Source organism: Rhyacophila brunnea, unplaced genomic scaffold (assembly GCF_057557595.1).
Source record: "Rhyacophila brunnea isolate RB1 unplaced genomic scaffold, BYU_Rbru_1.0 scaffold_21, whole genome shotgun sequence".
NCBI classification, from domain to species: Eukaryota; Metazoa; Arthropoda; class Insecta; order Trichoptera; family Rhyacophilidae; genus Rhyacophila; species Rhyacophila brunnea.
Genome location: NW_028232871.1, coordinates 1601576 through 1628029, shown reverse-complemented (window position 1 = coordinate 1628029; position 26454 = coordinate 1601576). Strand labels below are relative to the sequence as shown.

Genomic DNA, 26454 nt, shown 5'->3' with positions numbered 1-26454 from the left:
TGTACTGCTAAAAATAAAAAAGGGTCAAAAGATATTATAAAATAAAAAATGCGACCGCTATCGACTAAAAATTGGTTGACGAATGACCAATCAATCGATCGCTGCAATTTAAACATTTTGGTTACATGTAAGTTGTACGTATCGTCGCTTAAGAAACAACACCGCGGAAGTCAATTAATTAAAATTTTCAAGGGAAACAAAAAACGTCTCAAAAAATTGAAAATTGATACCTTTTAACTTATTTTTTTTTGTGTTTAGTTAAAAAAATGTTTTTTGATTACTTAATAATAATAATAACTTGTTAATTGACTTCCGCGGTGTTGTTTCTTAAGCGACGGTACGCAGTTCATCGTGGGATACTTATTCGTACACCGCAGTACGTGAAACATGAGTTCGTATAACATTTTATCAAATGACGAGTTCTTCGTTGAACATTTCACCGTGGAATACATTTGTACGTATCATACAAAATGCGGCGATAGTTTGCAAATAGTACTGTTCCAATTAGATTAACCCTAACCTAACCTAACCTAGTAAAAACATCTCATAAAATTCGCCACGTCATGTTGTAGCATACGTACAAATTTCCGGATACGAAACATTTTACCTAGTTGTGATGAATTGTTGCAAGCACTAAGATTAACTAATAGACAACATGATGTGTCATTGTGCTAATACATCAATTTTTGCTTTAAATATTAAAAATATATTTACGCGTTTAATAATATTATCCGGGTACGGTTGAAAAATTAAAGATTTATGCTCAGCTAATCTTGTAAATCATTTAAAGTTATATCACTTGACCGATGCATAACTGTCACTTCTACAGTGAAGCTGTGCGACTAGAAATACGTTGATGATGCTGTCATATTTGAAAACTCAATCAAGAGCATTCAAAAGACAATCGATAGATGGCATCACAATTATTCGTCTCGTGTTGGATTGAAAATCAACGTGAGAAAACCCAACGTCACGGAAAATGGCACTGTAGAGGTTCTATCCAACTCTACAACTGCAACACCATTGTCTATGCTCATGTTTAGGGCATTGACAATGGCGAAGTGGATATAAGAATCTGACAGTTGTCTAGATACGTCGTTCTTGTGTAGAGGTTATTATGACGCTACAGTCCTTCGCTGAATTATCAAATTAAAAGGTTCATTATTATTAAACCTTAGTGATATAATATAATTAAACACGATGCCACTTGCTGTGTAATAATAAACAAGTTAATGTGCGCAATAATATAAATGATATAAAACATCAACTCGTATATTATTCACACCTGCCCGAACGTATGTCACACACGCGAGCAACCTATCTGATATCAAACTAATTACGGATGCAGTTGGGACAAAGTAATTTGACAACGAACATCCCTTATAGTACTTTGCAAAGACTTTGTTATATGAATTAAAATGGCTGGAGCAACATTCGACTGGATGTGGAATATCGCGGACTTAAAACGGAGCAGAACGAAACTTTTAGCGAGTCATGGCACCTTATGAAGGCTCATAGTAACCATATACAGTGCTTTGAGAATATGTATTTACGGTCAATTAGGTGTGTAATTTTAGGAGAAACAAGAACGGACCAAGTAGCCTATCATTATAAGCTATCTACTGCAGAAGCCTCAAGAGAATTTAAACCTGGTTTGTCCGTTATTCAAGCCAAGTAAATTCTAGAGTCTTAAATAAGTCTGCTAAATACTATCCATACCTATAGTGAGTACGGCAAAGCTATAGGATGCTGACATAACTTAGGGAGATGCAAGGAGACTGGCAAACGATTCTTGGAGGTGCCGTGTAGTGTCCTTGTACTAGTTGTACTCTAATTGAGGAGCGGATATAGTCACAGAAGAAGAAGAACAGTATTGCAAATAAATACAAGGAAGCAGACGATCAAAATAGTATTCTCCCACCTCTTTACTACCAAATGTATCAAAAAATGCAGAAACTATTTTAGACAGTGCAGGATATATTCACAATAATTGCCAACGCAAGGATCTGCCAATTTACTGAATAAGAACAATATTAATAAATTATAATAATAAGACTAAAGAATATAAATTTGTTGGTGTTTTGAAAATAATTATTTAAACAGTTTTGTTCGGAGATATCTGTTGGTAAATTGGTGTATATTTAAGTGCACCTCGGGCAATAAATTTTTTCTTTCACAACTTGCTACAATTTTATCCGGTGTCAAGTTCGTCTTTGTAATGATTTATTTTATTATTTACGATTGTAATATTTTTATATTACAGTTAAATTAAAAAAAAAAGTTCATCCAATAAATGGACATTAATAGAATAACCGGTCCTTCGGCGGTGCTTTACCATTTTGTATTTATAACTTTACGAACTAGACTACACATTATTATATTTTATAGAACGCGTACAAAGTAATGTGGATAATATTTGATCATGAAATAATTATAAGATATAAATAGCTTTTTATATACAACATTTTTAAATTTTCTGTTGAATCATATAAACTTGACTTGCTAGCTTAAACAATCAAAAAAATGTGTACTTGATAGAAATAATACTGAAACGTCATTTTGATTTCCATAGTAACGCACGTATGTATTAATAATTTTGTTGCTAGTGGATAGTGGATTGAATTACGGATTTCTTCCGAAATAACTTTTCATACAAATAGAATTAACTGATTATGAATTCAATTCTACTTTAAGATGGCTCTCTCTTCTTGGTCGTGCACTCATGGCTGAGGATCGTGACCACATTTAAATTTCACCATCCTTTGAGCGACCAAGGCTTTCCACCCTTCTCGACCTTCCGCTTCTCTCAGGGCAGAATGGATGGTGCCCCCAGTCAGCTCTTTCACTTGGTCGCTCCATTGCGCAGATAATCTTCCTCTGATTCGCCTTCCCTGGAGGCTACCCAAAACTACCAGTCTCTTCAGGCTGTCCGGTTTGCGCCTGACAATATGTCCAAAAAAACTGCAGAATAAAAATCGTCTCAGACATATTGTCGAGAGCCGTTCCTTTATCTACAATCTCTGGATGATTGCTTGGTTCATCCTGTGCTCCGTCCAAAAAATACGAAGCATTCAGCCAACACCACATCTCAAAGGCATCAATTGCCTACCGTTCTCTTGCCTTCAGGGTCCACGACTCGACTCCGTATAGAAATATCGAGAACACTAATGTTTGCACAAGCATCATTTTTGTGGCAATCGAAATTCCCAGATCCTTCCATATAGTGGTAAGGCGTGTCATCGCATTTTTTGCAATCTGTGTGCGCCTTCTTATTTTCGCTTCGCATCCGCCCTTTCCACTGATGGTCGATCCCAGATATACAAACTCGTCGACTGTTTCGAGGTTTTGGAGTGTACTTGGTGTTGGTAGAAGGTTGGCCCGAACAACAATGGCTAAAAGTATTAAAAAAATGCATTGGCATCGTGTTCTGATATATTCTAAAAGTTTAAAATGTCTAGCTAGTCGGAAAGTTAGTTAAAAATTGATTGCAAGATTTGTACCGGACAAACAACCACCAGACAAATAAGAATTTAAGAAATAAGAGAATATTGTAATAAAATATGGTACACATCAAAAGTCGTTTCATTTAAATACAAATAAAACCTAGCATACAACGTATTGTTTTAAGCTATTATCAGTTACCTATACCTATGAACTACCACAGAACTATTAAGGTTTTAAATTACGGAGGTCTCTTGTAGCTCTTTCCACTCTTCTCGGTTCCTAGTTATTTGTTTCACGATTTAATCGATATAGTAAGTTTAAGAGCATTGTTGTGATCACCTAGTCATAGTGCCTCTTGACTATTACTCTATGAGTGTATTTATCCAACATTTATTCACTCGTTGAGTGACGTGTCCTACCCATTGCCGTTTCATAAGTTTGATGACAGTTATTACATCACATTTTCTTGTATGCATCTTTATCCATTGTTTGTAGTCTTTCTACGTTATTTCCATAATACATATTTGTTGTGACCATACCAATACGAGGTTTGATATAAATAAAAAGTATTTCTTTTAGAAAATTATGAAAAAAATATGTATTTAAATTAAACATAAAATGAGAAAATTTTATTATAAACATAATAGCTCGTTATAATAACATGAGATATTTTAAGGAATTAATATTTTATAACATATTTTTTTTATTGTAAAAATATTGATTTTTTTAATGGTTTTAGATACGTATTGATTAGCTATCACTCTTCAATATAAATTTTCAATGAATTCTATTAAATTACAAGAATTTACCTCACGAATCTTATTCTTTTTTAAAAACTATATCCGCTCCTTAGTTAGGCACAGGTCATGCCAGCATCCTGTAGCTCCGTTGCATACACTCTATTGATAGTGTTTAGCGGGTTTCCAGGACACTAGAATCGGGTTGGCTTGAATAATAGGCAAACCAGGTTGAACTTCTTGTTAGGCGTCCGCAGCATGCGGCCGACCAGGTCCAACGGAGCCTCTTCACTCTCACCGTGATGAGAGTCCTCTTCACGAGAGATGAGAGTTGAATCCTCTCTCTCATTGATCCTCTCGTAACTTCTAAAGTCATACCACTGTACACCCACTAGGTATCCGTCGCAAACATTTGTTCTATCAATTTTGATACAATTGTTAAAAATTTTGAAGCTAATAACAGAGTTCAGAAAAATATTTTGTAAATTAAAATTTAATCAATTTCTAGTAATAATAAAATAACAAAGGTTGCATCTATAGAAAATATGCAATAATAATTTCAAAGTAACAAATTACAAATTTGATCGATTTTAACACAACCTATTATTACGTGATTACATAATATAATGACGTACTCGTAGTATTGCGTTCTAAGTATGTATTGTATTGAGACATTTGTATTTTTCTATCAAATAACATTGGGATAAACCTCACAAAGTTCAAATCGAGAGATTAGGAAATATTTTATTTACCAGAGTATAAAACCACAATATATATTACCCATTTGATGCGCACGGTTTCATCATTATGATACCTGTCATTATTTGAAATTGGATGAACAAATGTTCAACAAAAGTTTTTAATGGTTCTCAAATGATATCAAATTAACGTGGAGTGGAGGTTATATTGCCAGCCTCTTTGCAAGGAATATATTATGGTGCAGTGGAAAATTTTAACCCTGAACTTGCGCAGGAAGAAAAAATTTGACCACCTCCAAAGGGCCGCACTAGAGATTAACTTAAGAGTAAATGAAAACAAAACTAAAATCATGGTACAAAGCTGACAAAATCAGAGTAGGCTGGGCCAAAGCTCCAGTTTTGGAAACCTTTTAGTTTTTAACATTTTCGTTTTCAATATTGACCACTAGCTTCAATTTGTTTTGATTTATTATTTTTGTCGATAATTTTACTAGAATAGCTAAATTAAATAGTTAATAATAGCTAGTAAATAAAATGATAAATTTATTTTTAGATTTTATTTATTAATAAAAGTGGTGTATGATAGCGAATATTTCTATCTTTAAAGATACCTAAGTAAATATTTCCAAGAATTTGGGATATAAGACACTGACATTTTACAAGAATAGATTATAATATTATGCACTCAATACAATATATTACTTAATTTTTTTTATTCTATTTGATACATAATTAAATGTGATATTTTAACTGAAAAATCAATACATTTTTGATGACTTTCAAAATTAGGGTAACAAAAAAACTTCCTATAAATCTAAAATGTCAAGGTGCACATAAAGCTGTAATAGTTTTGATCAAAATTAGATATTAAATTTAATGATTAATCATTATTGGAGGAATTCAACGGCAGCTAATAATTTGATTTGGAATAATTTGGTTGAATAAAAAAGTTAATGCATTAAATTTAATTTTACTGGAAATAAAAAATTGTTATTTATTCTGAAAATTGAAAACAGATTTTTTTAAGTGTACTAGTTTTTAGCCGCCCCTGATTGGCCCATATATGTGCCGGAGAATTTTCAATTGGGACGGAAAAAAATGAATTGTAGAAGATAATATTATGAATATTATGATGAGGAGCTATATTAGTTTGTTGTTGGGAAAAAATGACACGTTCAATCAATTATGATTGGAAGACTGTGGTGGCCAGGTCATGTGCTTCGTATAAACGATAATGAACCGACAAATCAAAATAGGGCACAGAAGAAGAAGCAAGCTAAAAATTGCTGATGATATCGGTTGTCAAGCCTGATCTGGATATTGAATAAGAAATAAATACTGTATTTTGAAGGCATATTTTTCTTCAATACACATATGTACCAGTGGCGTGTAATCCATAGACGCTGTGAATGCGAAGCATAGCCAGAAATTTACTATTTTTTATATATTTTATTTTATTAAGAAAAACAAACATTAACATTGATTATAAATATGTATAGAAATATATTATAGAGAATATATCGCAATCAACGAACTAGAGTATTATAAATTTGTCTAATGGGTGCAAAGTTTTAAAAAGAGATATTAAAATTGCATATTGATTATTAATTATGTTTTAAATCGAAACATAATATTGATTTTATTCATAATGTTATGCAAGGTTTAATATTAGTAAAAAACTTCATAATTAATATAAATAATGTCTTTGGGTAATTCATACTGTTGCAATTAGATACCATATTCATGGCCCCCACGGGGAGGGGGCTGACAGGGCTCTAGCCTGGGGGCCCTGACTTAGGAGGCCCGATATGGTGGCTTGAACAGTTATGTGAGATAAATATTCACCAAAAATTTGCCCTAATAGCAAAAAAATTCGCCTGCGGCGCTATTTCACGAACAGTATTTCATAATACGATGCCGAGTGCTAACAGCTCAATAATTCAAATGGATTTATTTATAAATATAAAAAAAACACTAAAAATACATGGAATACCATTTGGAGAACACTGATGTGGAATATTAGCGATAACTTGGGGGGGGGGGGGCGCCAAACACCATGGCCTGAGAGTCCGTTTTAGGATGTGGGGGCCATGACCATAATTATATCATTATTATAATTAATTGCGATAAATTCACAATACTATGAGTACAGAAATAGTCGATTTTGACCATAATACATATTATAAAAATAATTGTCTAAGAGTGATTTTCTTTGCTTTCATATTCAAAGAAAAATATAAAGTGTAGAATCTACGCTACGTAGAGCAAATATATTTCTGTCGATAGAATTCCTATAAATAAAATTCACCGCATGCCACTGATGGGTAAATAATTGTTTATGAATCTCGCAACTGCATTACATAAACACAGTAAATAATCTTTTTGACTATAATATTAGTTATTTATTATTAAATTTTTGTTTATTTTCTAAACAAAACGATACATTTTTATAATATAAATATTAAATTTACCACCATTAACAAGAAACTGAGATAATCGTGTGATCAAAAAGTTTGAGACGCCATAATTTTATTCATAAAAAAATACAATCGATCGTTAAGCCTACTACTAAACGTGTAAGTAGTAACTCAACACTAAGATGAAAGTATGGAATGCTTTTGGGAAAGTGACAAAAATCTTGTTTTTAATACCTACTGATTGTCATCATAATCATCAATATGAATTATCATTAAATTTGTTTGTGTCATAAGCAGACATATGTTTGCAGAAAGTAACCAACCCACACAAAAAATATCAAACTGAAACTAATAATAATTGGCTGTCATAAATCAACAACATGATTATTTAAAACTCTGTTTTAATCAAAAAGTTTGGACCATACGTGAATTAAAACATACGTTTTTTTAACTTAAAACAATATTAGACGATTTTAATATCTTAGTTAATTAATATAAAGATACTTGTATATTTTTAGTATATCGTCTCTGTTCTGGCAGAACACACTAACTGGAAAATACTAGTTTTGAATAATTTGACTTTGAAGTTGTTAAAATGTTTGAAATGGTCTATCATATGAGTTTATCAAGTAATCGTAAAAAGGATGACTTTAAAATAAAGACTGTTTATTTATTAACAAGGTTTCCAGATGGTAAAGTTTGAAATAACGAACATTTTGGTATAACTAACTCAATATATCTGTTCTGCCTGAACAGTGACGATATGAAAATAGTAGCCTGCTTTGACGTCATATTTTAGACAGTTACTTACGTACTAATGTTTGAAATGTTCATTGCACGTGATGTTTCATTTAAATAATGATGAAAGTTGTATTAAAATATCGGTACTGTTAGGTTATGAGGAATACAGCGGAAAACACATTTTTAAAATAGCCGATATACTGGATTATTTGTTAGGTTAACCTAACCAAACCTAACTTAACCTAACCCAACCTAAACTAACCCAAACTAACAAATAATCCAGTATATCGGGTATTTTCAAAATGTGTTTTCCGCTGTATTCCTCATAACCGAACAGTACCGAATATTATTTTAGGCTTGTAACATGTTTGTCATAATATTGAACTTAGAAAATAAATGCTAAAACATACGTGTGAAGCTTGCTATAGCTTCACTTTTATATAACAAGGATTTTTTCTTAAAATTTTGGTGCATATGTTGGGTTATGATGATTGAAAAACAATATGTGAATTTGACCAAAATACGATTGTCCTAATCTCTTATCATGGGTGACTAGATAAAAATATTTTAAAACAATTTTACGCCGTAGAGATGCATAATATTATATGATCCATCTTGAAATGGAAATCGTAATTTATATTTAAAAAATATGGCTAACAATATACATTTTTTTTTGAACTGTGGATACTTACTCCAGATTTTATATTTCAACTGAATATATAATCAACATAATGCTGCCAAAGTAGATGCCTGTTTTATGATAACAATAAACATTGAAAAAATACAAAGTTGTGGGTTAAATGGATGCTTTATTTTGCATGCAAATATAATGAATATTAGATGATTTTTCAATAAATCATAGAATGTGAATAGATGGCTGAGAACAATGTTTCATTGTTAACATAATTTTTAAAAAATATGGGTTGATTGTTTTTTGCATAAATATGTATCTTCAAAATTGACTTAGAACTTGAATTTGGCTTGTTTTATACCAGTTGGACATTCAATTTAGCTTTACATTTACCCAAATTGGCAAAACTTTGTTTTATACTAATAAATGTAAAATTATTCAAATATTATGTTTTTTTTTGATATCGTCGTATTTATTTTGATTTAGTACTAATTTATTTACTGTGTCTGTCTGTCTGTTTGATCCATTATTCTTCTTCTTATTGTGCCATCCCCTAGCGGAGGTCGGCCACCATCAAGACAATCTTTGTCGTCTGCTACCCGAAATAGTTCAGTTGAGCTGCACTCGTACTAATCACGGAGGTTCTTAAACCACAAAATGCGGCGCCGTCCTCTGCTACGCTTTTCGTTGATATTTCCTTGAATGATAAGTTGGGGAACGCTGTACTTTTGTCGTCTCATAAGGTGGCCGAGGTACTGTAGTTTCCTGGTTTTTATACTATGTAGAACTTCTCAGTCCTTCCCCATTCGATTGAGAACTTCAACATTTGTCACCAGGTCAGTCCAAGGAATTTTGAGGATACGTCTATACAGCCACATCTCGAAAGCTTCAAGTCTCCGTGACATCTCCTAGTTTAGCGTCCATACTTCAATAACATAGAAAAGAATTGAGAGAACATAACAACGTACCATACGCAGTCTCAGACCTCTGTTTCATTATTAATTATTATCCATTAATAATTAAAAAACAAACCACTGACCCAATATTCTTAAAATTGGATAGCTAATAGAATATACTATTATTGTTAACAATTTTATATTGATATGAAATTGATTGATATATATTTGAAGGTTCTAAAATTACAAGATTAAACTTTTCAAAAATGAAAGTTGAGGTGCAGGTAGAAGAGCATGTGCACAGACGATTAGTTATCAAATAACGCACTTGCAACAATTGCAACAAGCTGATATGTCAGTAGAGAGACGCGCACTTAGACCAAACTGTATATCCTATTAATCTGCAAACATGCAAACCAATTTAGTCTACTTTTTCATTCTGTATATTTCTCTGTATTACAATAAGTTGTTGGCCATTGCTAGACAAATTAATCTTCTCTGGATCACACGATTGAGGAACGCAATCCAGATGATTTTGATTCTCCATTCTGCTTGAAATATACTGGCACGTATGGCTTTTGTCAATGCAAAACCTGTGGCAATCGTGATTTGGTCTGTTTATGTGGAAGAGCTCGCCTTCGGCCTCTTCAATCATTGACCCAATTCAACATCACGAATTTTATGGGTTGTCATCTTCTCTGCCGAATATAATATGACAAAAAAAAACTGAAGGATCCGGCGAAAACAAACCGAGGAGAGGAGAATATAAATTATATATAGCCATAGTAAACTAATAACCAAATAGCATTAAATGAATTATTGTATATTACAGTGGATATGAATGGATTTATTAATAATATAATTTACGAGTAATTGACAATCTGTATGACTTGATTAGGAGCATATTATGTACACCATGCGGCACATCGAAGAATCCGTGTTGCTCTCGTCTTCCTAGGTATTCTGCAGTAAACATATAATATGTAATGAAAACAATAATATTGTAATGCTATCGGAGAGTTGAGATATTAAAATTGCAATTAATATGGTCTCAATAATTAATCGATTTTAACGGCCCACATGCTCGCGTACGTCAAAATGGAAATTTTAAGATACTTTCAGAGCATCACCCTGGACATTCCTTAAACGTTGTAGATAATTTATTTATATAATTTTGGAGCCTTATTATCCTTTATATATCTTTTAAACAGTTGATGACTGCATAAAGTATTTTTATTACATAAAATAGTATTCTTTTAAACCTCTCGCTCTAATGTTTTATAATATATTTCAGTTCATCTATGTGCAGTGGTGTTGCATTTAGAAAACCATTAGTAAAATTGATGTCGACATTATTATAGTGAAATATTTACGATAAAAAATTATATTGAAAATCTCTGTGATCCGAAATTTGACAAGAATTAGGCATTTTATTATTCGAAAAATGGGCAAGATTTACACATTTTAAGATAATTCTAAAGATACTGATTATAAGCCATGTCTTTGACCATTCAAATGTGATAAACATTCTACGAATAATGTTTGCTTTATAATAATTATTGATCTAAGAATAAGGTAGTATCTTTTTGAAATACGCCATTTCTATTGGCATTCCCCAGTGGTTAAGCTACAACATACGGCCGTAGCACATAAATTGACAAACCATAAATAAAGTAGGGAGTAAGATCATATTAACGCGCTTGTTTGAACATGTACCTAACCAAAAATTTTTTTTTTTAAAACGGTATATGTAACCTATGCGGCGCACGTCCCCCCTTATGCAATCAAGGTAAACTGACTTAAGTATCATGATGGCGTTAATGACATCAAAGGTATTTTTTTATTAATCGGTGAGTCATAATACTCATAATTTATAATAATGAAATAGTGCATAAATAAGTAAGTAAGTACTGACAAATTACAATATAAAACAATACACCATAAATAGAATTCGTCAATGTCAAAAATGTAATAACTATTTCAAAGATAACGTGAATGAAGAATAGTGTTAATTAATTCTTATTGTATGTTGCTTAAGCTTTGAATGAGTTGAAATATTGAATAGGTCCAAGATTGTAAGTGAACAATCAATCTCTAATACGTACTGGGCTGATGTGCGCACTTTATCTATGTAATGAGATATAATGTTGTAAGATTTATTATCAATTAAAAAAAATGTCTTTTCATAATATATTATATTTTATAGAAGAGTTTATAGAAAGTGTTTCAAATATATTCATTTGACGGCGCCAATGGTGCTAGATGACTTTTTTTCGGCACCCTAAAATTACACTAATTAAGATGCATACACAGAAAAATGGTTTGGGTGGGGTTTATTTCGACAAAATATCCATAATAATTTATTTTTGAATTTATAATGTTAGGGGGCGGGATTAACAAAACTTATCAGGTAGGTACCACCTACTAGCTTCAACAGTGGACCCCTTCGAACTTTATAACCTCATACCTAGACACTTTTTTTATTTTGGCGATGAAAACCTGACCTGCAGGTGCTTACTTACGAGTTATAGCAATGTATCACATCTACAAGTGGTTATCGAATGCGCGTTGCTTAAAGGTCATAATTATTAGGATAAGAAGTATCCATTTGTATCGTCCGCGCTGTCTTACCTTTTAGTTTAGTGTATCGGAATATCAAAACAAACATATTATTATGATGCCGTAGATGGTTTCACTTATTTTTGGGTACAACGGGTCTTCCATTGACACAGGCGTTGGGTATACATAGAATGCCAAGAGGAGAGGGGTCAACCCGTTGAGAAAGGTGGTCGACAGTCAAACGATCCTCAATCATGAGATTCTGGCAATGGAGAAGAAGAAGTAATCTTCTATTATTTTAATAATTTGTATTTTTCGTGACTCGAAAACCCTTACCTTGTGAGCGCGCCTACACCGATCAATGGCACGGGTTAACCTGATGTGACTCAAAAATTGTGGCACTAAAAATAACGTGCAAATTTGGAAAACGTTAGCATTAATGGTAGACTTTAATATGATTAATATTGTCATTATATTCTATTACATTCAATGAAGAGAATGATACATCGAAGCAAGGATTCCATGTAAATAGTTCATATAATGATTATATAATTGCATGAATATCCAGCCAATGACATTATGACTAGGGATTCCGATCCCGGGATCCCGAACCATTTTCAATACCTATGAATCCAGGGATTGGTAAAAATAATCCCAAAACTTTCGGGATTGAGTTTTTTTTATCAATTTTTATGGAAAATAAAATAAAAACGAAAAAATGAAAAGAAAAAATACTTTTAATAACATGCACACATTAGAAATAAACTGAGTTTGTATGAAGTTTTATTATTATTTGATTATTACCCATGTCTTGCCAATTCATTTTATTTTTTCACATAAATTAATAAAAATGAGAAAGATTGGAAAAAACAATGCTTCGCACTTTCAACAAAATGATTCCACCATGTTTTTTAATGCGTTTGTCATTTTTTTATTTATTTTAATTGAACTTGTATTTGTTATCTTTTTAAAAATAAATAAAACTCTTTTACTTTCACATTATTATTTATACATATAACAATATTGTTTACTCCATTAAACCTATGTATTTCCAAGATTGAACGTACATAATATTAACAATAAATGTCTTAAATAGTTTAATTTATACTAAATTTATTTTTCACCGATTTTTTCAACGTTATTTGTATATATAGAAATTTTATATTAACTATTGAAAAAAGTGCCAATCCCGGGATCGTCAAATTGTAATCCCGAAATCCCGGGATCAAGATTTTGGCTCGGGATTGGATTCACTAATTATGACCATGTATCAATAAATTGGATTTAAATCGTCTGGAATTTTATTTTTGAATTGAACCTTGTGGTGCCCCCGGGTGTTACTAGGGGCGCTCCAGGGCGCTTCGTTGCACACTGAATATCTCTGCGTTTATTGATGTAATAATACATACGAGCGTCAAATAATGTATTTGTAATTTTTTTTTACATAGTTATTAAAGCTTATACACCATATGATACGTAAAAGATAAGTTACCTATGCGACAGTCTTATATATTGTACATATAATATATTATAATAATATAGTACGTATAGCTTCTTTTAAAATAATTTTCTGTTAAATAAACTGTAGGCACTAAAAGTTATGAAAGAATTTCAATAGAAATTGAGGTGATTTAAACAACAGAAAAATGTTTGACTAACACATTATTTTATTACTACATACTGAATCACAAAATGCTTGGGAACTAAATATAAATTGGATTGATGGATAGTTCACTAGAAGTAGAATTTAAATTATAAAGATTTTTTTTGATGTATTTTAATATATTATTGCATGCATGATGCATGTCCTGTTTATGACCGTCAACAACATGTGTGAAAGATAGATTCATCCCTGAATAATAATTTATGCTAATTTTTATTTATTTTAAAAAAGACACGTTGATCACATAACAAATTATTAATTCAAGACGTACACAGCATGACATTTAGAATAATAAGTACAAGTAAATCAACTAGAGATAAAATAAGGTAGAGAAAAAAAAACAAAGAAAAAAAAACAATTTTTATAGAAAAGAAATAAAATAAAAAACAACAATAATTAAAAAAATACAAATTAAACAATAAAATAGAATTTAAAAAACAGAATACATAATGCATCGTTAAAAATGTCTTTATCTCTAGAGAGTGCATTGACCAGACGCACATGCACAGCCTGACATGACGTCTGGCGCATACTAACGGTATGCTTAAAACCTACAATTATTGTAGTAAAAGTACACATTTTATAATGTAGATGGACTCACCATCGGATGTCAATAGAGAAGTAACCGCCGATGTACATTGCACAGCCCAAATATGTGATGAAAGACATCCACTATATGGACATCCGACATATTACACCGGCTCAATCACGCCTAAAATTTACAAATAGTTTCCTTCGATTATACCAACAAGGATTCTGAAACTGCCTGTGGTGGAAATAATTGCGATATGGAGCAAGAGATGCGACTACGTAGCCTTTTCAATGGTGTCTGTCGAGAATCTGCCACCTGGGAGCATGCAGGACTTCGCATGTTTGAAGTCAATGACGCCGCCATGACGATGGCCAAGGCATGGTTAGGAATAGTCACATGGACATGACAGAAGAAAAAGCCCGCAGTTTATTAAGTACCTTCTTTTTCATTTTCATAATATGGTTTATATGCATTGTATTTAACATAATATTTATTCGTTTTCGTGTTTCTGTGTTGCGAATTTAAATTTATTTCAAATGTCATAGTAATATCTTTCCAGTTACCCTTGCGCCAAGCGGGCGTTTTAGGGGTGCAAAACACCCGGGCGGCAGGATTCAAGGGCGGAAAAATCCGACAAAACATTTTGGTGATTTATTAAAAATATGTATTTTTCAATTATATAAAATTAACTGAATGAAGTTAAAAAAAAGTAGCCCATTCATTTATAAATGCTTCCGTGCTGAGTCAATACATATTTATGGATTTAAAATGCTTTATATTATAATTAAGAATGTTATATTGTATACATTTTAAATAAGTCAATATTTTAATGACAATACAATAATAATTGTTTCAACTTTTCTTTCAATTCTGTTATATTTACAAAAAAAACATATTTAGGGGAGGTAGCAATTTTGAGTCGACACCCGGGCGGTAACCACCCTTGGCGTGTTCCTAGATCCTTGAATTCAACCGTTGGTACAGCATTACCGAAATTGGAATTAACGCAACACACGCTTTTTACAGTTAGGCCCTTGTGGTCTTATTCCCCTGTATTATACTTTGACATAATATAATATCAATATGTCTTGATGGTAGATTAATACATGATTTGGTTGTTTGATTTAAGAATCTAAACGCATGATTTCATAGCCATTATATACCAATTATTATTATAGCTCTTGTTTAATAATAATTATGTTATAGTTATGCAGACTTATCAACCTTCTTCTTTACTTTTTGACATACCGCGAAGGCGCCATGATAATAACAATTGTCTCTTTCCCCGTTGCATTCTGCTCTTATTCGACTATCTCCGGTGATTGTGTTCTTTGGTCGGCAGCGACGCGTGTACCGCCTCTCATTATAAATTTGGTGAAATCCGCGGATGATGTATCATTCATTTCCAGTCCTTCGCCGCGTATTGAGCTATCCCGCGGAGCAGTTACATAGTGTGCAGTTCCGGTGCGTCTCTATGGTCCGGTGAAATTTGCATTGAGCACGTGTCTGTCATATCCGTCCCGAGAAAGAGAGAGACGATTTGAAATCACTTTCGTTCTCTCCCGCCAAGCGAACGGACTCGCAGTTTTTTCTCGGCGTTTTTTTGTGGTGTCTGTTTTTAAGTTTTTCAAAATGAAGTTTTTGGTGAGTTGAAAACATAATATATAATTATTATAATATTATATTTATTATTGTAGTGTTTATATAATATTCAACAAGTAAGTATGTGTGCAAAAGAAAAAGGAAAATAGAAAGGTAAATCTTCAAAAATGCAAACTAAGCGGATATGCCAAATTATTATGCATACATTAGAAAAAATAACAAATAAAATAATAAATTTCTCATATAAAGAATGAAAATTATAATGAAAAAATATCATAAACTCAATATGCGTTTTGCTTTTCTAAAAAATGCTATCCTTTTCTATCGTACACAGAATTTTTATTTTTAAATTTGTTAGTATAAAAAGCTTTAAAATGTACTTCATATCAGTTGCGAATATTGATATTAAAATATAATGTCGAATAAGTTTTAGCTATTGCATTTTATATTTAATAAACAACGTCTTTTTAGCAAGAAAAATCAACAGTTAGTACTATTAAAATGATAAATACTAATTATATGATACATGTATCGTTTTTGATATGCAGTTTTTCATCAATATAAACTAATGGTAAAACAAACATAATAATTATTATCAAGGACCACATTAAATTTTGTCTTGCAATTGTTATCCTAATTAAAAGCAAAAAACAATTCACGAGATAGTGCACATATTATATTGCATGTCTAATTTTAATCGGAATAGAGTTAATAAATGCTCTTAGTCTAAATAAGGCATATATGGAAAGACACTGTATCATTAAAATTCAAGTCCATTTTGCTTACGATTTTCATGAAATTCGAATCTTTCAATGAATATTTTCTCATTACATACGAAACTCAATGTAAAATATTTGTGCACATAATTTACTGTCAATCAAGATTGGTTTCGTCCGGTTAAATGGACATTTTAACTGATAAAAATACACTTTTTACAGGCAGTTAGTTACTACTAATAAAAAATAGAAATTAATTATAAACAATATGAATATTCTGTTTTCACCAGTAAATTAATGTAATCCATATTGTTTCACACAATGTATTTAATATAATGAAAGTGGGAAATTCAGGTAAAATATTAAATTAATATCATAATATTATGTAATTTCTAAGATTAATAACCTAAATATTATAAATTACAATCAAATTAAAGAGTTGATAGCAAACACTATTAATTATAAAGTGTAGTTTATATTCCTCGGTGTGATATATTATAAACACAATGTCTTGCTCATTAGAGGACAGATATTTATTAGAGAAAAATATGATCATATTTTGTTTACTAATTAAACTTTTAATATTTTACATTAATAATCCATAATAATAATATTAGTTACATATAACAAGGAGCAATAAAAGCTCAGAGATTTAAGAATAATTTCAAACAATATATTGTTATTACGATAAAACATCTTCACTATTATTTCTGTATTTTAATTTTAATTTTAATTTCAATATATATCTTCTCTGACAGTAATATTTATACAGTTAAATGGTTTCATTATTATACAAATAGAGTTGTTTTAATAAGAAACCATATTAAAATCACTATCAATGTTACTTTGTTGATAGAAATAAGTGAAACATCTTATTTAGAAATATTATTTAATATTATATTCTGTTAATTCATCGTATCATATATATATATATTATTCATATAATTTATTCTTTTTAACACTACTTAACATCAGTATTGTATCTCGTAATATAAGTGAAACAATTACAAACACTCAAGCTTTGAGAAAATCATATATATTGTGTCCTCATCGGGGATCGCTAATGATATATGAAAAGCTTAATTATCAAAGTGAAACAAAATATATATTACTATGGTAAAATAGTACCTAAATATAATAATACACATTTTTATCAAAAATATTGAACGTAGGTATGAGTAAATATTATATAGTAATCTTTTATTAATAATTAAATGAGATTTATTCTATGATAAATGTAATAGACATATTTTACATTTGTTTTTGTAAGTTTTTTATTGTAAGTTTTACACTTTAAAGTTTTTAAAATCACAATAGCAAAAAAGTTAGTCTATTTTGTTTATAGAAAACAAATCCGTAAAAAACAAAATCTCTTTGGGTATTATTAATAATATTATACAGACAGTATACGAGTTATTATTTTTAAACAGCTAAAACTTGATTTATTGAAGTTCAATGACTTTTGTTTTAATGTTATTTCTTGTATCACAAAATAGTGTCTGCAAAAAGAAATGCTAAATTATCTACTATATCATCTTCTATATTATTACAGTACCTAAGTATTAAATTGTCAATAAATGATATTGCAAAACACGATGAAAATAATACAAGACATAATTAGGTATACTATCTCACCTTTTCAAGAGAATTTAATTATATCACAATATGGCAGAGTAGTAGCGCGGTGGCATAATCATTTTCTCTAAAATCCTGGACACTGGTTTGAATCCAGCGTCTGGCATATTGTTTTTTCAATGTGTATTTGATTGAGAACAAAACAACGTGGCCGAGAAAATGATTAACAATCGTGTCATGTAGAAAATTTTGTCATTGTAACCTTCACCTTGTAGAGACATAATATCTACTACACTAAAGGAGTGGAAATAATTTATTAAAATAATTATAATATTTTAAATATTGTTGAATTCATTGATTTGTAAAAATAACAATAGATTTTATGCCATTGTGAATAAAACGTACGTTTTACGTTATTTAAAATAAATTCATTAATCTATTAGAAAAATCCCAGTAAATCTCAGCACCCGGATTGCAATGAATTTGGGTTCAAGTTCAATTTGGTAGATTTCTTAGAATACATAATATGTAAATTATTATGTTTTACAGTATATTGTGTATTCTATATAAAATGTTACTTTCATTGTTAAATTTTGTATATTATTTATATACTAAGTAAATAAAACTCTATAGAAATGGCTATTATATTATGTTTATAGATAAATATCCTTAAATAAATTATTGAGGTACCTAATATTAATTATAAAACATAATATATATCATTATAATTCAATATATGCGTATTTAATTGTAACGACAATGTAATCATACATTAATATTAAAACTATCATAATTTTGATCGATTAGTGCACACAAATTACTGTATGTCTGTTATTAAAAATGAAATCGTATAATTATTATACCCAAAACTCTCATCAATACTACACTTTTATTTTGTAAAAATATTGTAAATTCAAATAAAATATTGTGTCATATTCAAACAATTAATATAATATAATTATAATAGGTACTTATTTATTTAGTTTTTAATCGATTAAAATCTTTCAAATTCGATCTCAAAATAGACACATCTGGACATACCAAATATGCATTAGCTTAGGTATCAATATGATTGTAATAATAGAAATATAAACCATGAAAAAAACTCACCAAATTTTATTTTATTTTCAGGTGTTCATGGTATTGGCTACATTCTGCCTAAGCTTTGCCGATGCTAAGCGAGATGGCAAACGTTTCTACTCAGATAACCACAAAAAAGAGTTCATCGACCTCAAAGGCAAGAGAGAAGCTGCTCTACCCTCGTACTCTTACGGACCTCCAAGATCTTCACATCTAGTGCAACTCCAGCCAGCAGGAGGATCTTTGAACATTGGAGCTGGATACACCTTAGGAGGACCTAAATTCTCCGGTCTGGGCCATTCAGGAGGCTCTCATTCATTCAGTGCCCCACACTTTGGACATGGAGGATCTTCATTCCAATCTTTAGGACATTCTGCCAGCTTTGGAGGAATCAGCCATGCTGCTCCAACGGTTTTCTTGGGAGGACACTCTAGTAGCACATCTCCAAGATACACATCCATCAGTGGAACTTTAAAGAACCCAAACTCATCCGGAGGTCTTAGTGGACATGGATTATCAGGAGGTCGATACGGAAGTGGTTTCTTGTCTGGAGGATCCCACTCTCAGTTAGGATCTTTATCTGGTGGATCTCTTTCACATCTTGGTTCATTGTCTGGTGGTTCTCATTCTCAGTTTGGATCTTTCCCCGGAGGATCAGGGTTGCACCTAGGCTCATTGTCAAGCAAATCACCTCAAACATTTGGTCACTCTCAAATATCATCTCAGCCTCAGATGACTTATGGTGTTCCACAATATGCTGCTCTTGTTAAGGAAGAAGCTTCTTATTCATCACCTTCAGTATCTTATGGATCACCTTCTTCTTCTTATGGAACACCATCTTCATCTTTCGGATCTCTATTGTCATCATCTGGTCATCAAAGCTCTAGTTCTAGCCTTCCATCATATGCATTAGGTTCCCAAGGTTTAGGAGCGTTTGCAACTTCTGGAGGTCATGGATTGTTTTCGCCTGGCAGTAGCCATGGTTCACCTTCAGTATCATATGGATCACCGTCTTCTTCTTATGGAGTACCAAGCATTGGCGGTGGTCATGATAGCCATCTTTCATCTGGATTTTCTTTAGGCGGAGGCGGTTCATCATTTGGTGGACATGATTTTTCATCATCAATCAAAAACTCATTCCCCGGACTTTTCAGTGGTGACTACAGTAAACTGAGTGCAGGTTCTGGAAGTTCTCATGGCAGCTCTGATGTTGGTTCTTCGTATGGTGCCCCTTCTTCTTCTCATTCATTTAAGCCTTCGGTATATCTTGGATCATCAGTCCCTTCCTCGTCAAACTCATATGATTCATCTTCATACTCTCACCAAACCCCATCAGCATCATATGGTGCCCCATCATCGGGTCACTCTTCCTTATTTTCATCAGGTTCCCCTGTGTACCTAGTTCCCAAAGGCATTTCAATTAGTGGCCTTTCTTCCGGGCATGACTCTTCAAATTCATTATCCAGTGGAGGTTTTTCTGATGGTTCCCATGGAAGTCCCACTTTGAGTGGTTCTTATAATTTACCATCAGCTGGACACTCGGCACCAGCTATTAGTTTTGCAGCTTTATCCGGAAATTATGGAGCGCCATCAACTAGTTATGGAACTCCATCATTTGGCCATGGATCTTCTTCATCAGATTACTTAACATCTACTTTTGGTCAGGCAGGTCTGTCTGCTAGTCAAGACGCACCATCTTTCAGTCAAGGAAGCCACGGAGGAGGTGGTTTAGGCTATGATTCTTCTTCTGCCGGTCATTCTGGTTCATTATCTGGCTTCGGCAGCAGCCCATCATCTAGTTATGGCGTACCAAGCTTTGGTGGATCCAGCGGTGGCTATTCTGGTAGTTCTGGACTGAGCTATGAAGGAATTGGATCTGGAAAGCTTGAACTTCCTTCAACCAGCGGAGCACATATGTTCACTGGTTCAAATCTAGGTTTATCTGGAATTAGTTCGTCATACGTACCATCAAGTCACGGATTTAGTTCCGGGAAAGAATCATTTGGAATTCCTCATGAGACTTATGGAACTCCCAAGAGTTCTTTCTCGTCTTCAGGCAGTGGTTTTGGTGGCCATTCAGACGATAGTTATGAATCACAGAGCTCTAATAATTATGATACAATCAAATACAGTAGAAATCTTCCAGTCGATGATGGCTTGAAGCATTAATATCATATTAAGCAATGTAGATTAAAAATACAAATTGTTCTGTGTTAACCGTTCAACCGTTATTTGTAATAGTTTATTTTAAAATAATGAACGTAACGCATTTCGATACAATTGAACGAATCATCTCCAACGGTCACTAAAAGTCACTAGATTATATGATTTAGAGTATTATTAAGTCGATCATATTAATTTCCTAAGAATATTAAAATGATTCTTATGAACGTAAAAGTTTTCCAGCGCGCTTGTGCCACATAAGCTTTAACGAACATGTATGCTAATTAAGTTTATTTAGATTTATAGAAAGTAATCACTCGACTAACTTGCAACCAATCTGCTCTCTATGGCATATGCGCAAGTAAATCTATTTTATTGTTTACACTCTGAATAAATGAGCATTCATTATTGTAAGCGAAAAAAAAGTAGATTTCTTACGAAAAAAATGACGAAATTAAAACACCGTCATAGTTTTAGTATAATCATAGCATTATAGTATTTATTGTAATTAATATGTTGTAATTATTTTATCTGTAGTGCACCCTTTTTATATTTTTTATATTAAAACTGTTATTGTTACCTATATCTTTGTTTTATTTATTAATTATACACTTAGATAAAATCATAATTATTAATGATTAAAAAATTGATATACATTCTGCAATATACCCAAAGTGACAATATGACGACTAAATAATTTAAATCATTTTGTATAATTTAACTATTTCTTTTATTCAACGAACAGGAATCGGTTAGTAATAATTGAAGTAATAGGTATCTACTTTGATTTAATAAAATAAAAACCGATTGCCAAAGTAGCTTGATTTAGAATAACACTGATGAGTGGGCATTAAAAAAGGCAATAGTTAAAATTTGTCATAATTAGTACGTTTTTTTTTTTTTTGAATTATTAATAACCATGTCCTTGCTTTTTCGTACAAGGTGGTTGTTGTTAGTAATTTTGAACAATCACAAACGCCCAGGCTTTGAGAAAAACACATAAATATTGTGTGTCCTGACCGGGTATCGAACCCAGGAACTCTCGGGTGGAAGGCCAGCGCCTTACCCACTGCACCACGAGAGCCGCCATATATATAATTAGTACGTTGCCTTGTAGCATAGAGGTAATACAACGGACGGAGCGTAAACCCAGGAGATGCAGGGTTCGATTCCTTGCCGGGGTGGGGTGGTTTACTTTTTTCAAAAAGATTTTTTCTATTGGTTATAATATATTTTCTCAGAAAGTGTTATTCAAAATTATGTATGTTCATTTTGTATAAGTAGGCGTATTTAGATTTTAAGGGATACCTATTTTGATATAATTAAATAAACTAACAGAGCCAGCTGGAGTTAGCCAGTTGCCTTGCTAGACCTTTCAGGTCGCTTGGTGTTCTAATCTAATATAAATAAATATTGTATTTTTAATAAATCGATGAAATAAGTCTAATCATCATGAAATTGACTGGGACAGGATAGTTTTATTTTTTGTACATTTTATTATTGCAAATAATAGGTTTTTTTTTCAATAAAGGAAGATCCCATTAGATTAAAAATATAACTAAAAACTATTTTTTTATAACTATAACTCTGAAGGGGTGGGTCCATTTGCTTTGTTTAGGGGTAATAAATTATTTCGATACTCATTTTGTAAGAAATAATAGACAAGGTACAATACAGTACAGATTTTATTTGATGACACAATCGATTAGTCAAAAGACTTAAAAGGTCAAAACAGTTCAAATCAGTCATAAAAATAATATTAAATCACACCAAAATTTAAAAAAATATGCGTATATCTGACAACTGAGTTTATCATATTATCCAATGCATAACAAAATCCCTGCAACTAACCTAAAATGGATCTATAATAAAACCAATCAGATAAATACGTATTTGTATACAAAAATATAAACTACAAATTTGATTAATTGTATGTCAACACTGTCATATTCAATAATAATCATTTTAGTTAAAGATTTTACGAAAAAAAACACTAAATTACTACTAAACCAATTTAATTTTCAGTACCAAGTAACAACTACTTCTATACCACATTTAATTTTATAGGAAGCAGTGGTAGACAGCCAGTCAACATTTTTTTATGACTGCGATATAAAAGAGATATTACACATTCACTAATTAATATTTTTATTATGCTTGTAGATGTTTGGTCTCTTGTTAAAATTTTATATACAATTTCAATTATAATTTACAGTAGAGTTATAAAATTAATACAATCAATAAATTGAATTAATATTAATATTAAATTTTATTCATAAAATGGTATTTTGCTTTATATACATTTATCGCCTATCATTGTATCTGACTTTATGACAATGCATACTGAAGAGAGACCAAAATTACTCACACTTGTGATAATTGATTCAAAAAGTCATTTTCACTTTAAAACATACTATAAATGGAATGGAAATTGAATTCATAAAATAGGCAACTAAACTTATTTTCCATTGGCTAATATCCAATTATTCATATATAGAAACTAGTGGCTTATATGGACAATGGCGCCAATCTATATGCTTACAATAATGCATTTGCATATAATAATAATGTGTTCTTAGTGTATGTAGAAGTACTATCTCGGCCATATGTGTCGCTACATTTCAAAATCAGCCATGTCCACCTTTAGGTATTTTTGACTTTTTTGTAAATTACTGAAGAACTACTGCTTTCTAATATTTCTGAATTATCAAAATGTGGAATTTATTAATTTTAAATACTCTATACTCGAAATAATATAAACTTTCACCCTTGTGACTGTGTATTTGAGAAAACAAAAAGCTGTTTTTTTCCAATTCATCTATTGTGGACTTGGCTGATTTTGAAATCTAGCGACGCATATACAAATGTTAAGTTTTTTTTTAAAATCAATTTTATTTGCTTACATTTTTGGGACCCAGGGTTTTCATTTAAGCCGTTTACCAGCAAATTCAGTTCTAAGGATTTTTTAGAATTATATAGGTATATAAAGATGCTTTTAAAAATACTAAAGAAATGATCGAGTTTGTCGAGGCAAAAGAACGTAAGAGATATTCATTAGATTAAATTATTTATAACTATATTTATACAGTGTCCCGAAATAACGATATTTATTAACTAATTTTTGGTAGGTTTCTGTTAAATTATAAATTGTCACTTAGGTCCTTTTGCCTTAGCTATTTCAATATAATAATTATTTCATAACATATGGCTTTCATTGGAATGGGATATAATATTATTGTATTGTTATTTTTGTTGTTGCAGGAAAATATAATAATAATATGACATTCGTTAAATGTATTCATTTCAAATTTATTGCAACGTGAAAAGGAAAAAAGTTATACTGTGACGGTAAAATTTTCTTTTGTGATCGAAAAGTGTTTGGACGTGTAATTTTTGACATATTCTTTTAATAGTAATGATGACTGTCAAAAAGCACGCTTCAAGGGCCAAACGTTTTATGTAATTTTGAAAGAAATGCAGTCTATTGTTGAATGTGTCACGATTCTGTGAATTTCGTGTACACATGAGATCCGTAAAGCTATTACAAAAGGAAATTGTACACATAATGATGTTTTCATTGCAACAGTCACGCAAAAGTTTCAGTATGAACACCTGTCAAAACGATTCGTTTGACAAGAATAGGTAGGTATCTGAAAAGTGTAATAGCCACAACATCTATTTTTAAAAAGCATAATCTTATATCAGAATAACAAGTATGTAAAATAAACATGAATCGTTACATATTATTATAAATGTATACCTACCATAAAACGGTATTCGATTACTAGACATTGCATTGGTTTTGTACTAATTTTATATTCAAAATGAGTATATTATAATACATCATTAATATACGGAACTCTATACGTATGACGATAATATACTAAATTAATTTAAGAAAATATTCCATAATATAAATAAGTATGTTATATTGGATTGATTCAAATTACATAGTGAAATATTAGATTAATTATAATAACGTAGAAAATAATCAGATATACACGTCATATTATTATTTAGAAAAAAAAATGAACCGAGCCGGATATGAACCAACATATTTTTCGGGCCAGGCTGATACTTTTGTCATTCTGTCCTACCGATTATTTTATAAATCTTAAAAATAATAAACAACTACAAACTTCTATCAATATAAAAGCAATCAGGTCTTCGTAATAAATTAATTAAAGACAATTTAATTACTAACGTGATTACAAATGACGCCACATTTACACTAATATTTTTAATGGAATGAATCCTTGCACTTGTGAATAATTGATATATTTAATTTATAACTATACATACATAAAAATATATAACCAAGTTTAGATCATAGACTGGAGAAAAAAAATCATGACTTAAATTAAAAAAATTGTGTAGTTGAGCAAATAATATTTTTGAATAATATTTCTACGATATTATGAGACAGATATAAGACCATACTAAATGGCATCTCTTTTGATAATTTTATCCTACAATAATAATTATTGTATTATATCTTAGTAAGTCTGGTTTCTAATTAGTTTAACCATAGCGTAGTTTATATATGTCTCATCAAAATGGTGTAAATACTAAAAATATTTGATTAATATATCACAAATATTATTTTTAATGTTTTCGGTTCTTGCCTATTTAGTGGAAGCCAGCGACAAACAAATTTTGAAAATAGCTGATATACTGGATTATTTGTTAGGTCAGGTTAGGTTACGTTATCATTAATGATATGAAAATAGCCGCTGTTCCCGCCTGGCTTCCAGTAAATACAATTGTACCATTTTTCTTCTTAATCGTAGTCGTAGAGGGCTGTTATATTTATATTATAATTTAACTTGTTAATATGAAAATTAAAATTATTTCAATAATAAATATTATAATTGGATCGTATAATTATAATGTTTTATAATTTATGATATAAATACAATATGTATTATAGCAAAGAGCATTGATATAAAATAGTATCAAATTAGTAAAAAACATTTCACTGCAAAAGTTATAATATGATT

The 26454-nt window shown here is 31.0% G+C and overlaps 1 protein-coding gene across 1 annotated transcript; it reads left to right on the top strand.

The window, feature by feature from the left end:
- The first annotated feature begins 15712 nt into the window (after positions 1–15712).
- On the top strand, positions 15713–22037 carry LOC147070587 (uncharacterized). Its single transcript, XM_085949013.1, has 2 exons — positions 15713–15962; positions 19343–22037. Exons 1-2 carry the CDS (start codon positions 15951–15953, stop codon positions 21458–21460), a joined length of 2130 nt encoding a protein of 709 aa, XP_085805139.1. The 5' UTR covers positions 15713–15950; the 3' UTR covers positions 21461–22037.
- Positions 22038–26454: the final 4417 nt, after the last annotated feature.